Source organism: Diprion similis, chromosome 6 (assembly GCF_021155765.1).
Source record: "Diprion similis isolate iyDipSimi1 chromosome 6, iyDipSimi1.1, whole genome shotgun sequence".
Lineage (NCBI taxonomy): Eukaryota > Metazoa > Arthropoda > Insecta > Hymenoptera > Diprionidae > Diprion > Diprion similis.
The window spans coordinates 5719390-5733677 of record NC_060110.1 but is presented as its reverse complement, the minus strand read 5'-3'; the positions used below and the strand labels follow the sequence as shown (position 1 = coordinate 5733677).

General features: G+C 40.3%; 2 protein-coding genes across 3 annotated transcripts; one reads left to right on the top strand and one right to left on the bottom strand.

Annotated features, from left to right (window-relative positions):
• Positions 1-938: 938 nt before the first annotated feature.
• On the top strand, positions 939-10860 carry LOC124407514 (nipped-B-like protein). 2 transcript variants are annotated; one of them, XM_046883732.1, is made up of 3 exons: positions 939-1551; positions 2035-2089; positions 2213-10860. In XM_046883732.1, the coding sequence occupies exon 3, from the start codon at positions 2604-2606 to the stop codon at positions 9237-9239; it is 6636 nt and encodes a 2211-aa protein (XP_046739688.1). In that variant the 5' UTR covers positions 939-1551; positions 2035-2089; positions 2213-2603; the 3' UTR covers positions 9240-10860. The 2 variants fall into 2 exon arrangements, with proteins under 2 accessions (XP_046739688.1, XP_046739687.1); XM_046883731.1 differs by lacking the exon at positions 2035-2089.
• A 378-nt stretch (positions 10861-11238) lies between these two features.
• LOC124407519 (coiled-coil domain-containing protein 112-like) lies at positions 11239-14016 on the bottom strand. The gene is made up of 5 exons (XM_046883749.1): positions 13766-14016; positions 13582-13691; positions 12649-13504; positions 12307-12531; positions 11239-12232 (listed from the first exon to the last, which is right to left on the bottom strand). The coding sequence occupies exons 1-5, from the start codon at positions 14014-14016 to the stop codon at positions 12217-12219; spliced, it is 1458 nt and encodes a 485-aa protein (XP_046739705.1). The 3' UTR covers positions 11239-12216.
• Between the last annotated feature and the right edge of the window lie 272 nt (positions 14017-14288).

Here is a 14288-nt window from a genome sequence, read left to right as displayed (position 1 = left end):
TTTTTCCTGTCGAACACGGCATAGACTAGGCTCACGAAATTAAGCAGAAGATGGTCGGAGTCTATGGTCGAAATATGACCTTATGGGTAGAATTTCATGAGCAGCAACATTTTCTACCAACCAAGCATTCTAATTGGACGACTAAGGTTAGGTTAGGTTAATCAACCAATCAGAAAGCTTGGATGGTGGGAAATGCTGCTGCTGCTTCTGGCTGCTCACGAAATTCCAGCCTTTGAGACCGATGACACATATTCTTGCCTATAGGTGGCGTTTCGAGATTTCAAAACAGAGAATATTTGAATTGAAAACTTGACTCGTTGACGGAGGTTATATAACTCTCCATCTTCTTATTATTTCTTACCGCTATCTCCTTTTCAGGAATGTGCCATCTTCGACATGTCGGGGACCTGACTAACTAAATTTAGTTAGCCGTTAACGATGTCACGACGCTCTCATTCTTTGGCCTTATTTTTTAGCTTCTGCACGACAATGTCGTCACAGCGCAATGTTTTGCTGGCATTGACAAGCAAGTGCAATATGCATGCTTTACAAGAATATATGTTGTATGACATATTTTTATTATTACATATGTAGCGTCTTCATATGCATCTATAATAGATACAAATGGAAAGCAACATTTCAATAGATACGGGTATAAAGGCAGAGTGATGAAGTAAGTGGATTTTTCACATAAAATTTAGATCCAGTGATATTACGATTCGACGAGTTGATGTACAGATAGCTCGATAGGTACAATTTTTATAACAAATTACGATGGAATGGTTTTTATTTGATAATACGTTAGTTACGTGTCGTATGTATGACGTTACGCCAACGTACGCGTACACGAGCATAGACTATGCAGCTCGTAGATAGGTGCGAATGGTGAAATGAAACCATATACAACCATTGAGTATGTGAGGTAGGGTTTATTATCATCCAGAAAAGAGAAAATTGTTTGACCACAGTTCACTTAGCGTATGTCGTATAAATATTAGACGCGTAATTAATTTCATAGGATGGGATGATGCTGAAGAATGCAACGTTGTGTACTGACATACGCCAGCCGGTAAAACGTAACCTGGGTGTTCTGCCATTATACATTGATGCCTTATGCCTACTACGCCACTTCCGCCAACTCGCTGGTGATCAAAATGGACGCCTTTGTGTCTATTTTCTTGGTATTCATACCCCGTAAATAAAATAATCCTTATAAATAATCACCCCCGCATTCTAAATAAGTACAAGGTGTCTCGCGAAATGAGAGTGACAAGTGCATGGTGTTGATTCCGCTCTGTTTTGTTACGATATGACTTGAGGCCTAAGTGAATCATGTAGGCCACAGCCGCGGATGACAATTGAGTGGATATTTCGCTGCGAGAAAAAGTCTTTTCGCTCAACTAACTGAGACACCGATGGACGTGAAGGATCGGCACCCTGTAATATCATCACGCCGTATTATTTTCGATTAAAGAAAATACTCCAGCATCCCGCCAAAACGGTATTGGCCACGGCGCATTCCAGCGTATAAATAATCATCGGTATTGCTTGGTAAGAGAAATATCATGCATTTGATAATCAAACCTAGCTTCGCGTATCGAACCTGACTTTTCATAACTTTCAAAACTAGTGTTGTTTTCATTCAAAAATTGAATAACTCCCTCAGCTCTCCCCCCTCAATATGTCAGACTAACTTTGGCGCGATTATTTCACGTTAATTCTTGTGCAATATTACAAATAACAACAGAAATTGGTGCAAATACCACAGCATCTTCGATCATTTTTAACCATGTTTGTTATGCAATGTTATCACCTACTGCTCTCAACCAGTTACTGCGATAACTTGATGACTCTTCTTGATTTAATGCACATATTTGTATGCGCTGATACCATCGTCTATAGTTATTGTTTATTTATATCACAGTTCATTCATTTAGTTGACCAAAATTATTTTTTACTTGGTATTATTTATTTTGCATGTTTCTTTTCTTGTTTTCGATTTCAATTATGTAGTTCTTTTTTTACACATTTCAGATTTTCCAATTATTTCAAGATCATAACTTCGGTGCCCTGCAAAATTACGACAACGGTAAAATGATAAATTAATCATTTCTCTGTCACATTACAATGAACATCAACTCGCACGTTAATTAATAATTATCTACGTTGTTCAGCAAAAAATGTAAATTTAATTTACATTAAATTGTTGCAGGTAGTAACGGGCCACACTTCAAACATGAATCGACTGTTGCAGGACCCTAGAGCGTCATCTAAATTTGGCTGACTTCTTAGTGACAGCAGCAATGGGAACTTAGAGAGACTTTGTTGGGTTCCCAAGCTTGGTAGAAAGTTTGAAGACTCAAAGATAATATTGATTGATAGTGCGCTTGTATATAGTGCTCCGTCGAAAGTTGGTATTCCGGTGCTGCATCTACAGTATCGAAACGGCAGAGACGCGGATATAGCAGAGCCGAGAATCGTTTAGTTTTAACGCGATCCATCTCTGAGGTGAGCTATTCAGAGGATTTGGAATAATTGATATTGGGGTGGAAGCAAAAACGAACAAAAAATAACAGAGAAAAAAAATTACCGTCAGGGCTGTAATGCCAGAACAAATCCTAGCCAAAATGAATGGGGTTATACCGAGCGTACCGATAACTACCCTTGCGGGCATAGCAAGTCTGACTGACTTGTTACCAGAAATGCCTTTGCCAACGCCGCTACCGCAGACTCTGACAAATAAATCGCTTTTGTTTCATCCACGCGTGGCGCAGGAGGCCCAGATACTTCTTAGTGCAAGGGACGAGAACCTAGTGCCTCAGTTAATTCTCTCTCTCTCGCAGACATCCTCGGACCACATTGAGCTCAAGGACCACTACGCCAACACCGAGCAGCTCATAGATCCCCAGCAAAATACACCGGAATTGCTGAAAGCGATACTTCAGATAAATCCCCACGTGTTTAAAGGGCCGCAGTACAACTCTCCGCGCAACTGGACAACCCAGAATACTTCGCTGATGCACCCCAATCAGTCACCAGCCAGTTACGGACAGTTTTCACCATCTTATTCGAGCCCATCAGGGTCGCGCCACACTCCTCAGGGCAGTCCTGCTCATCCGGCTGCTGCACGCATCGTCTTGCCACCGCCAGGAGCGGTGGCCCAGCCACAGCATCCTCGGATGAGTATTGCGCCGCAGAACCACGCCGATCTTTCACAAATGTCACCATTCGCCGTTCCCTCACCTTCTCCGAGAGCCACAGTCATCACAGAACAAACCAGGGCATCGACGACGCCACAACATATGCAGGAAGACGTCAACTGTGTGAATCCAATATCCCAGATGAACCCGCAGCAAAATATTTACTCCCCGGCTCACCTCAGCTCACCTAATAGCGCAATTACGTCTCTGGGCAACATCACACCTCAGCATCACGTTGGTGGTCTTACGCCTCAGCACAATATACATGGTACTTCGCCAATGCACACTGGAATCCCTTCACATCATCATAGTATGAACGTGCAACAAAATATTTACGATCCTGTACTAAATCAGCAGCTAACCCGTCCCTTAGAATCCCACCAAATTGATAATGTCAATAACAGTGTTCAGGATAATCAACAGTTTATTCTGGATCCAGTCACTGGCCTTCCGGATGTCCAATTACCCATATCGCACGATTTGGACGAGAGGCGGAATCCTGTACAAATGCCAGTCCGGGATGTCATTCATAATTTGCAGCAACTCCCAGTTCACACCAATCCTAACCCGACAATAAATGAAGCAAACGAAACTTACAGCTCACCACACAGAACGCTAAACCCTTCGAACATTCAAAATAATAACCTTACCAAGAGCGAAGTGGGCCAAGCAACATTGCCACTGGCAGCCACGCCAGTGGAAAAAATGAAAGAGCCTATTGTTATGTTAAAAAGATTGTCACTGGCCGATCAAGCTCTGATGCAGAAGAGCCTCAGCGCTTTTGCAGAGAAATCTCCGAACCTTGCAGCAAAAATGGGCATTATGGGAGGCAACAACGAAGTGAAGAGTGATTCGGAAAGCGAAGAGGAAATAGGCAGGAACAACAAGCACTTCAAGGCACGAGCCAGGGAGAGACAGGTTCAGAAAGAAAAAGAAAGAGCAGAGCGAAAAAAGGGGGAGGACAAGTCCCAAAGAAGACGCAGAAGAATAGTAGATGATGATGACGATTACAGAGAGGACGAAGAACCAAACTCGCCAACGAAACCTAAAATCAGGAAAGTAGAAAGAAAATTAGTTCCAGTACTGCATAAACTCAGCGTTGAGGAGCTTATGGACACTAACACGTATCAGAGATTCAACAGAACTATCGACGCGATATTTGAGAACACCGAAGATGCTGCAGCAACAGCTGACCTTGACGATGACGGCGACGTAGCCCCTGAAATGCTCATATCTAAATATCAACTTCACGATTTATGCAGCGAAGCTGCCAAGCTCAAAGGTCTTGGGGCTATGGAGTCCATCCCACCTGACCGCTTGGTCAGACTTCTCAACATATTGGAGAAGAACATCCGCGACGGCGCTAGAGTCTCGCCACTTGCTGATCCAGATGATGACATAGATGAGAGTCGCCTCTGGATGGAACTCGCTATGGAGAGGGTACAGCGCGCAGTTGATGCGTCACTTACCGCTCTCTACATCATGACGTCACAGAATATGTCTAAGCACGTTTACCTTGAGGATGTTATAGACAGAATTGTTTTGTTTATGAAATTTCAGCTACAGAACACAATTTATCCTTCGTTTGACCCTGTCTATAGAATAGACTCTAAAAACAAAACAGAAAACTTTAATGCTAGTGGTAGAAAAAAACGAGCCCATACTAAAGAAGTAAGGGAAAAAAGTATCCTTGGAGTTTATAATAAAATGCACGTACTTGTCGGTCTTCTCGCCGAACTCCTCAGCATCCAGGTTTTGACCGACACAAGTGTGCTACATGCCTCTACCCTGGGTGTTGCTCCATTCTTTGTCGAATCTGTGAGTGAGCTACAGCTGAGTGCCCTGAAACTTGTGACAGTTATTTTCACGAAGTATGAGAAACACAGGCGATTGCTACTTGACGATATTTTGGCCTCAATAGCACGCCTGCCAAGCAGTAAAAGAAGTCTTAGGACTTACCGACTGAACTCTGAAGATTATATACAAATGCTTACTGCTTTGGTTCTTCAGCTAATTCAATGTGTCGTAGTTCTACCAGAGAGTTTAATGCCACGTGATAAACAGGCGAGAGATGACGATGAAAAGAGTGAAGAAAAAGAAAAGAAATCCCACCAGGTTGACATTGACGTTCTCATACTCAATAAGTACGAAACTGCAACGAGAACAGCTGGAAATTTTTTGAACGTGTTCCTCAACAAATGTGGAAGCAAAGGCGAAGAAATTGACTACAGACCGTTGTTCGAAAACTTTGTACAGGATCTGCTGGCGACTGTTAACAAACCTGAATGGCCTGCCGCTGAACTGCTCCTTAGTCTTCTGGGAAATTTGCTTGTCAGCCATTTTTCCAATAAAGGATCTGACATGTCGCTCAGGATAGCATCAATCGAATACCTTGGTGTTGTGGCTGCCAGACTGCGCAGGGATGCTGTAAACTCGCACTGTAAACTGTCAACGATTGATCAGATAGTAAAAGACATAAAGACTGAACAGCAGAAAGACACTGACTACGAGGTGACCAAGGATAAGGACATTGTTGGGATCAGTGAAGACGAAGAAAGAACGATATTTCTGCAAAGAGTGCTGATCGACTATCTTGCAGTGAATGGAACGAACGACGCTGCTCTGGGATATGCAAGGCACTTTTACCTAGCTCAATGGTACAGAGATACGGTAGTTGAAAAATCTCGTGTTGGCCAGATAAAAAATACGCCAACAAAAAAGATGCAGAAGAAAAAGTCAAGAAAGAAAAATAGGCATCTCAGCAGCGACGAGGAAAGTGAATCGGATGAGAACGAGTGTGATGCAGATGAGAATGACAACAATGAACAGAAAAACTCAGAGTCATATCGGCTCATTGAACTGAAAAAGAAATTAATTATAAATAAGATACGACCATACAGTCATTCCACCGCTAAAAGTGATATACTACAGACTTATATCGACTATAAGTCTGCAGAATTGATATCACAGTACCTTGCATCGAAGCGGCCCTTCTCACAAAGTTTTGATCGCTATCTCAAGCAGATACTTCACGTTCTGACTGAATCCTCTATCGCCATTCGCACCAAGGCGATGAAATGCCTTACAATGATTGTCGAGGCTGACTCGAGTGTATTGGCCAGAGTTGACATGCAGCTTGGTGTAAAACACTCGTTTTTTGACCTATCGACGTCTGTTCGTGAAGCAGCTGTCGATCTCGTTGGTAAATTTGTCCTAAGTAGGCCAGAGCTGATTGACAAATACTATGATATGCTCTCCACGCGAATTCTTGACACTGGGGTCAGCGTGCGAAAGCGTGTCATCAAGATACTCAAGGATATATGTATGGAGTGCCCGAATTTTCCCAAAATACCGGAAATATGCGTCAAGATGATCAGAAGGGTTAACGACGAAGAGGGAATAAGAAAATTGGTCATGGAAGTGTTTCAGAACATGTGGTTCACTCCTGTCAAGGAACGACCCATCGTAGATTCCGAGGCACTGCTGAGAAAGGTGATGAACATCACAGACGTCGTTACTGCTAGCAAGGACATGGGACTCGAGTGGTTTGAGCAGCTCCTGGTGAGTCTGTTCAAGCCTAAAGAGGACAAAGAGGACAGCACAAAGACAATGACTGAGCCGCCCAAGGCGCTGCTGACTGCCTGCAAGCAGATCGTTGATTGTCTTATCGAGAATGTATTAAGACTTGAAGAAACGGGCCTTGACGATGCTGAGAAAATTGAGAAGAAGGGCTCATCGCAAAGGCTAGTAGCCTGTCTAACTACCCTATATTTGTTTGCAAAAATAAGACCACAGCTTCTCGTCAACCATGCTATAACATTACAGCCCTATCTCAGTTTAAAATGCCAGACCCAGGGTGACTATCAGATAATAAGCAGTGTCGCTCACACATTGGAGCTTGTCGTTCCACTGATGGAACATCCCAGCGAAACGTTTCTGGCTCAGCTTGAAGAGGATTCTGTCAAACTGATTCTTCTCCATGATAAGTCTGTCGTTGCAAGTTGCCTTTCTTGCCTGGGATCTATAGTAAACAATGTAACCAGGAACTTCAAGCTGATACGCGATTGCTTCAAGAAATATTATGGACATTTGACCGACTACAAGTCGTTGTATGAGAAAAATCGTGCCAATCCAATTCTACAGAAGAACAGGCCATTTTTTAGACGCGCATTGTTCACTGTCGGACTTTTGCTCAGGCATTTTAACTTCACTGATAAGGAAGTAACAGAGGGACTACCAGAGAATATAAAGGACCAGGTTTTTGAGACGCTGAGCTACTTTGTGCATCAGGACAACGACGACATACGGTTTTTCACACTTTCGGCCATCGGCTCGTTGTGCATCAGGCACTACGAATTCATGATGACACCCGAGCTCAAGGAACTTTACCACCATCTACTCACTTCCGAAAATGCACCCATCAACATGCGGTCACAGGTCCTCAACAATATTGAAGTATATCTGCAGGAGGAAGAAAAGCGAATGATAAAACAGGATCAGGAATGGGCTAAGCTGTCCAAGCAAGAGAACCTCAAGGAAATGGGTGACGTTTCGTCAGGTATGGCGAGTACAGTAATCCAGTTGTACCTAAAAGAGATACTGGAATCTTTCCTTCATATAAATGTATCTGTGCGGCACGCTGCTCTGAAAGTAATTCAACTGATATTGGCCCAGGGTCTCGTACATCCTGTACAAATAGTTCCGTACCTAATTTGCATGAGTACGGATTGCGAGAAGATGGTAAGTCACAGTGCTGACAAACAACTTCAAGACATAGAGAAGAAATACCCAGGCTTCATACATATGAAGTCACAGTTTGGAATCAGGCTGAGCTACCGGCTTCAGAAGATACTGCAAAACGACGAGACCGTTAGAGGGATGAGGATAAAGGAGGGGGAATTTCCATCTGCGCTCAATGGTTTTTTGTACACCATACTTAGGAATACCAAGCAGCAACGGAGGGCGATTGTTCTCTCTTTCCTTAAGCAGTTTGACGAAAGTGCTAAAACGAGCTTGTCCCAAATGCTTTATCTGGCAGACAATTTGTCCTACTTCACTTACCAGGTTCAAGATGAGCCATTGTTTATCATTCACAATATCGACATCATCATTTCAATGTCCGGCACAAATCTCCTGCAGTCTTTCAAAGAGGCGCTGTTGCCTAAAGAGATTCATCCCCAGCAAACACAGGAGCAGCAACATCAGGAGCATCCCTCGCTTATGAAATTTGGCCCTGATGGAGAACCACTGGCAATTCCAGTTTTACCGAATATTGAGGATGAAGAGGATGACGAAGAAGATGAGGAAACGATAATGGCAAGGTTACCGGAAGACACGACATTACTCAGGGAGTACATAACGGCTAGTCAAGGTTTTTTATTGCTGCTCACTCTGAGGCAGCACCTCAAAGATCTTTATGGTTTCACGGATGCTAAAATTGGACAGTATTCACCTTCAGAATCTGCAAAGGTCTACGAAAAAGCTGTCAGTAGAAAAAATAACCTCCACTTCCGGCCTAAAGCAACGCTACAGAAACTGAAAGATGGTACAAATAACGATGAACTGGACGAAAGTGGTAAAAAAAAGTTGATAAAAGAATACCTTGACTTCAAGCAATTGATGCTCAAGTTTGATCCTGAGGAACCCGATGAGGAGGGGGGAAACCCTGACGCTTTACAAAAAGCCAATCAAGTTGATCCAACTGCTGCTACCGGTAGATTACCAGGTGTTGCGGACATTCACGCCACACCCACTCACTCTATGAACAGACAGCTAAATGTGAATCAGATTAACACGAGTAATCCTGCGGTCCAGGTTAACTCTGTTACTTCAATCCCCGCAGCTCCACCAGCTGCGGCAACCACCCCACGTGTACCTAAACTAACCATACACCCCCACAGCGAAAACAAGGAGCACAGGAAACAGCATCGTACCCATAAAACGGAAAAGGTTAAAAAGCACAAGAAGAAAAAAAGGAGAAGAATTTCAGACAGTAGCGAAAGTGCTGAGGACTATAGTGACCCTGATTTTCTAGTGTGAAAAACGAGTGTAAATAACTAAATTATCTATATATACATACTAAATACTAAACAATCATTCTTCTCATTTATCGAAAAACGTCGACACGCCAGAGGCGTGTTTTGTGGGATTTTTTTTCTTTTCTTTGTATTATTTTTTATTATTACTATTATTATCCCTGACACTCATTTTCGGAGGCATTTTTCATGCCAGGATATTTTTTTTTTTTTTCTATTTTATTTTTTAATCTCTTGCTTTTTTCGTATTTAGTGTGCAATAGGACACAAGTGTGCGACGACGTGCTAAACATGTGACATGAAAAAGGTTTGACCCAGCGAAAAATGGGTGCGGATGAAAATAAATAAATAAAAAATTATCATAATATGATGGGACTATTTTCGAAAAAAAAAAAAAAAAAAATGAATTACAACGTAATCATCTGTTCTTTCTAATGGTCAAGTTACGGAAGCAAAGAATTTATCATACTAATGAATCGTTTGTACCTACACTGTGTAATGCAAGAAAGGAAGAAACAAAAATTCCACACGAATTGCAGGGGGAATAGCTTTGCTCGGATGCAATTTTATTTTAGTACACTTTTCTTTTTGGAAACCTTTTGCACGCAAGCATTCTTAATAGGCGCGTTCTTTTTTTATGTTTTTTTTTTCCCTTAGATATACAACATTGCTATTTATTCTCTCGATCTCATCCACTGATTGGCTTTGGTAGGAGAAATATTTTTTATCCGATACATTGAGATTATTTTTCGTTTCTCGTCAAAACCATCACGACGGAATATTCCGAGCCAAGTTTTTCTCCGAGATCCAAAGTACAATAGTCTCGTTACTAGATTCATTTCAATAAGATTTTTATGTAAATAATAATGATAATAATAACAATAACAATAAAAATAATAATGATAATAATAATAGTAATAGTAATAACAAAAAACAACAACAATAATAATAGTAACAAATATGAAAATTAACAAATAAAATGATAAAAGCGAAAAAAAGGGACATTGACATTGTAATATTCATATTGGTTTTCTTTGAAAGGACCAACCTAAATGTGGGACTATAAATATTAAACTGAAAGCTTGTTTCATGAATCGAAAAAAGAAACATGCACACCACATAATCCACTCTGTCTCTGTCTCTCTCTTATTTAAAAATCGTACTTGTGAACTTAACTGTGCGATGAGAGACTATGGGGTAAAACTATTCTCGTGTATAATAGGCAAATCTCATTTCTTAAAGAAAGAGAATATGTAGTAAATGCATTAATCTATACATATATGATACAATAAATAAAGAGTTATTTGTAATATGTGTACATAAAACTTCGCGTATATAGGGTTATTTTTATTTGATTTTCGTGACAAATTATGCGGCGGTGGTAGCAGTTTTGCGAAAAGTATTTGAAATCTCGATGGATTTACACAATCCATTCCGGTGTCAAGTATTTGACGAACCCTAACAATTGTAATAATTATTAGAATCACCGCAGCACAGTTTGTCAAACGAATGCTATTTGATCCGTTTCAATGTTTTCTCAGTATAGTAAGTTTTGTACGTGTGTAGATTAACGTTATATATATATATATATATTATTATATGCGATAGATTTGCGATGCTCCGAAGAAAGAAAGAAAAAAAAAACAAAAAAAAAAACCAGAAAACAATGAATAAATAATTAAACGAGAAATTAAACCAAGTCGATTTTTGTAATGAAAAAAATCTTCACAAGCCAATTATTTTGTCTTCTTTCTCTTTATTTTTTTTTTACTTGTTTTTTTCTTTCAAACGCCAAATTGTCTACCAGTGATTTTTATACGCCTATAAAACTCGGGAAACGGGAGGGAACTCAAATATTTTTCTTTCGACTTGGACAAACATTTTTGTTACACGAAAATAAGGGATTTATTACCATAGAAATCCCAGGGAAAGTCCGAATATCAGAGCTCTTCATTTTTTATTCACTTGATTTATATGTTCTATTTATTTATATATTTTTTTTCAAATCGCAAACAATCCGCTAGCATTCTCCAAACATTTTCCGAGCGTGTACATAGATAAAAGGAATTGCGCACTACAGTAAAAGAAAGAGGAAAAAACACGATAGGAAGAGACAAAAAAAAATTGGCTCGAGAAAAGTTGCGCAGACGAAAAGACTTGAGGAAGAACGGTTCGCTTTTATATATATATATATGTATACATATATACATACACAATTTGTATCTATATATGCATATATACAATTTGTTTTAATAAGGTTATCTAGAAGGTACTTCTAAAAAATCTATTATATATACATATATGCTAAAATGCATACGTGTATATACATAGTTTTACCGATAAGAATCTAACTCGTAAGTATTTGAATGAGCTGTTTTCGCATTACGTTGTACAGAATGTTGCTGCCCAGACTAGAGCGATTGTGTCCAATATAATATGATGACACTCTTGTATTATAACATTATCACATAGCACCTATGTTTTTGTATTTGGTAATCATAATTAAAAGGAAAAAAAAAAAGATGAATAAAATAAACAAAAGGTAAATAGAAAGTATATTATATATTTGAGTAAAGTCGAAACGGCGTTAATATGTTACCCACAACAATTTACCAGCTGCGTGATTTTCATTAGCGTTTCTTTCCTTTTATTGCATACTTTACTATTATTATTATTATTATTATTATTGTATACGTTATATCGACACAATATAGGTAGTTATTAAATCTTATGAAACCGAGTATAACTAAAATTGTTATGGACAAGAATCGGTCGCCCTTACTCATAACTTATTATGTAAATCGGCTGAAAGAAAAAATATTCCGTTCGTACGAGAGAAAATAAACACATATGTCAACATATTATACAAATACGAGAACTTTTATACCAAAGGCATGAAATTTCGATATGTGGGTACTGTAATATACATATATACGTTATCTCAGATCGTATCACATTACAATAAGTCATCGGTAGCATTTTCATCGTGGAGGACCTCTGAAAAAAAGGATAAAATTAAATTTGGAACAAAAGAAAAGGAACAAATCTCACTAGTATTGATCCGTACTAACAACTTTTGGATATCTTTGATGTAATTGATTTTGCCAAAGGATTCATCCGTCTTCTGTTCCAGTTTGCATCTTTGCTCCCAGACTTTCGTTGGTAAAAATAATGTCGCCATCGAGGAGACACTTGACTTTAAAGGCCTTGAATCAGTAGCTACAGGATTAGCGGTACTTTTTTTCGAAGCCTTCAGATAGCTAAGCCTTTTTCGTATGAATTTTTCATCCTGTTCTCTGAATTAGAAATTTACGTGAATTATAGCGGCAAATCTAATATAGGTAACTGTTGTATCGACTGTTTCTCACTAAAATGAAATGAACAAGTGGCAACATATATATATATATATATACCTGAAGGACTTTAACAATTTCAGTGAATCCGACCTCACATATGTTCGACTTTCATTTCTCTGCAAGTTCGGATCTGATCTCGATTTTCTCGCTATTTCTCGGCCATTGAACTCTTGAAGTTTAGTCTTAGCTTCGTTTCGCAGAGCCTGTCGTCGCCTTCTTTCCTTCTCAGCCTTTTCAATCTCTAAACGTTTCTTCTGCTCATCGTCCATCGCAGCCTTCCTCGATCTCTCTGCCCTCCATGCCTCGATCTTCTGCTTCTTTTCTGCGATACTCGCTCTCGTATCAAGTTTCCTGCATCGAGGAATGGATTCTTTTTCGTCCATAGGGGCACAGCCGTAAGGAAAAGACGAAGATTCTTTTCTCTCAGTTTCTCCGTTCGCCTTAGGTTTGAGGTCTTGTCGCCTTGATCGCCACTCGGCGATGTCCTTCTTCCGTTTCAATCGCAATTCGGTGTACAGCTTGTACCACGCCTCGTGGTTTATAACTTGCTCGTTTGTGAGGTGAACTCGTCGCGTACGCATTTCAGTTACAAGGTTCGGAACCGATTCGCATTTCCTCCTTACCTTGAGGAACACGGAATGATCATCTTCGGACCATCCCTGTGTGTGACCGGTGCGAGCAACAAGCTCAATGAACCGATCGTTGACCCCGGAACGAGTCTGGCACTTCCGTTCTCCGCTTTGTTTCGGAGCTCCGTTCGTGTTTCCGGCAAAAATTATTCTGTCGAATGCTCGTTGATCGGAATCGAGCATTGATTCTTCTTCGCCGAGTTTGGCGAGACTTTGTTCTACTCCTTTTAAGACCTCGATCTGATTTGATAGTCTCATTAGCCTCAAACGGAAATCGCTTACATCTAAAATTACAGGTGTAACGGTATGTTTAATAGTGTGGATTCGTTTTGGATAGGTTTATTGTACTTCGAACACTCACCTAGATTTCGAATCGCCGAAGGATCAGTTTGCTGAAGCATCAATTTCACCGATTTTAACTCATTCAGAATACCGAGGGTCGTGCACTCCAGTCTCTGCAAGCTTGGCTGTCTGGATGAACGTGCGAAAATGAATGTTTGGCGAGCAAATTGAAGAAGATAAATATTTGATACCGGGACTCTTACCTTTCATCGAGGGTTTTTATCCGGTTCTCAGTTATTTCATGGATCATATCAGTGTCAATTTTCATACGTTTTATCGTAGACGCAAGATCCTTTTCCAAAAAATCCTCCTGCAGCTTCAGCCTTCGATATTCCCTTAAGCACTCAGTTTTTTTGGTCAACATAGAAACTCTGTTTCCAATATTCGGTTCCCCCCTGACTTGCGACGACTTCTTGTCACACCTTTCTGTACTCAGGATGCAGTTCTTATCCATAATTGCAATGTTCAGAGTTCAGATACAGTCGCGGAACACAGATGTATATTCTTCTATTGCCGAGCTACTGCCAACCCGGCCATGCAATTGAAAACAAACGTATCTCTATGACAACGAGTGGCAACAGGTGGGAGAATTCATTGTTAGGCCCAATCGTCGTTTGTTGGAAAGTTCAATCGATATTTACGCGCACGATGTGCGCCCCACTTTAACGAGACGGAAAAAGTGTAGAGTAAGAGGGACAATTTCTTTATTTTATTTTTTGTTGTCAA

Bases quoted from the DNA above. Each gene is read 5' to 3' on its own strand.
- LOC124407514 (XM_046883731.1), top strand. From the start codon at position 2,604: ATGCCAGAACAAATCCTAGCCAAAATGAATGGGGTTATACCGAGCGTA.
- LOC124407519 (XM_046883749.1), bottom strand. From the start codon at position 14,016: ATGGATAAGAACTGCATCCTGAGTACAGAAAGGTGTGACAAGAAGTCG. The intron at 13,505-13,581 runs GTGAGTGTTCGA...CTGTAATTTTAG, and splicing joins TTCGGCGATTCGAAATCTAG to ATGTAAGCGATTTCCGTTTG. The intron at 12,532-12,648 runs GTATATATATAT...TTTCTAATTCAG, and splicing joins AAATTGTTAAAGTCCTTCAG to AGAACAGGATGAAAAATTCA.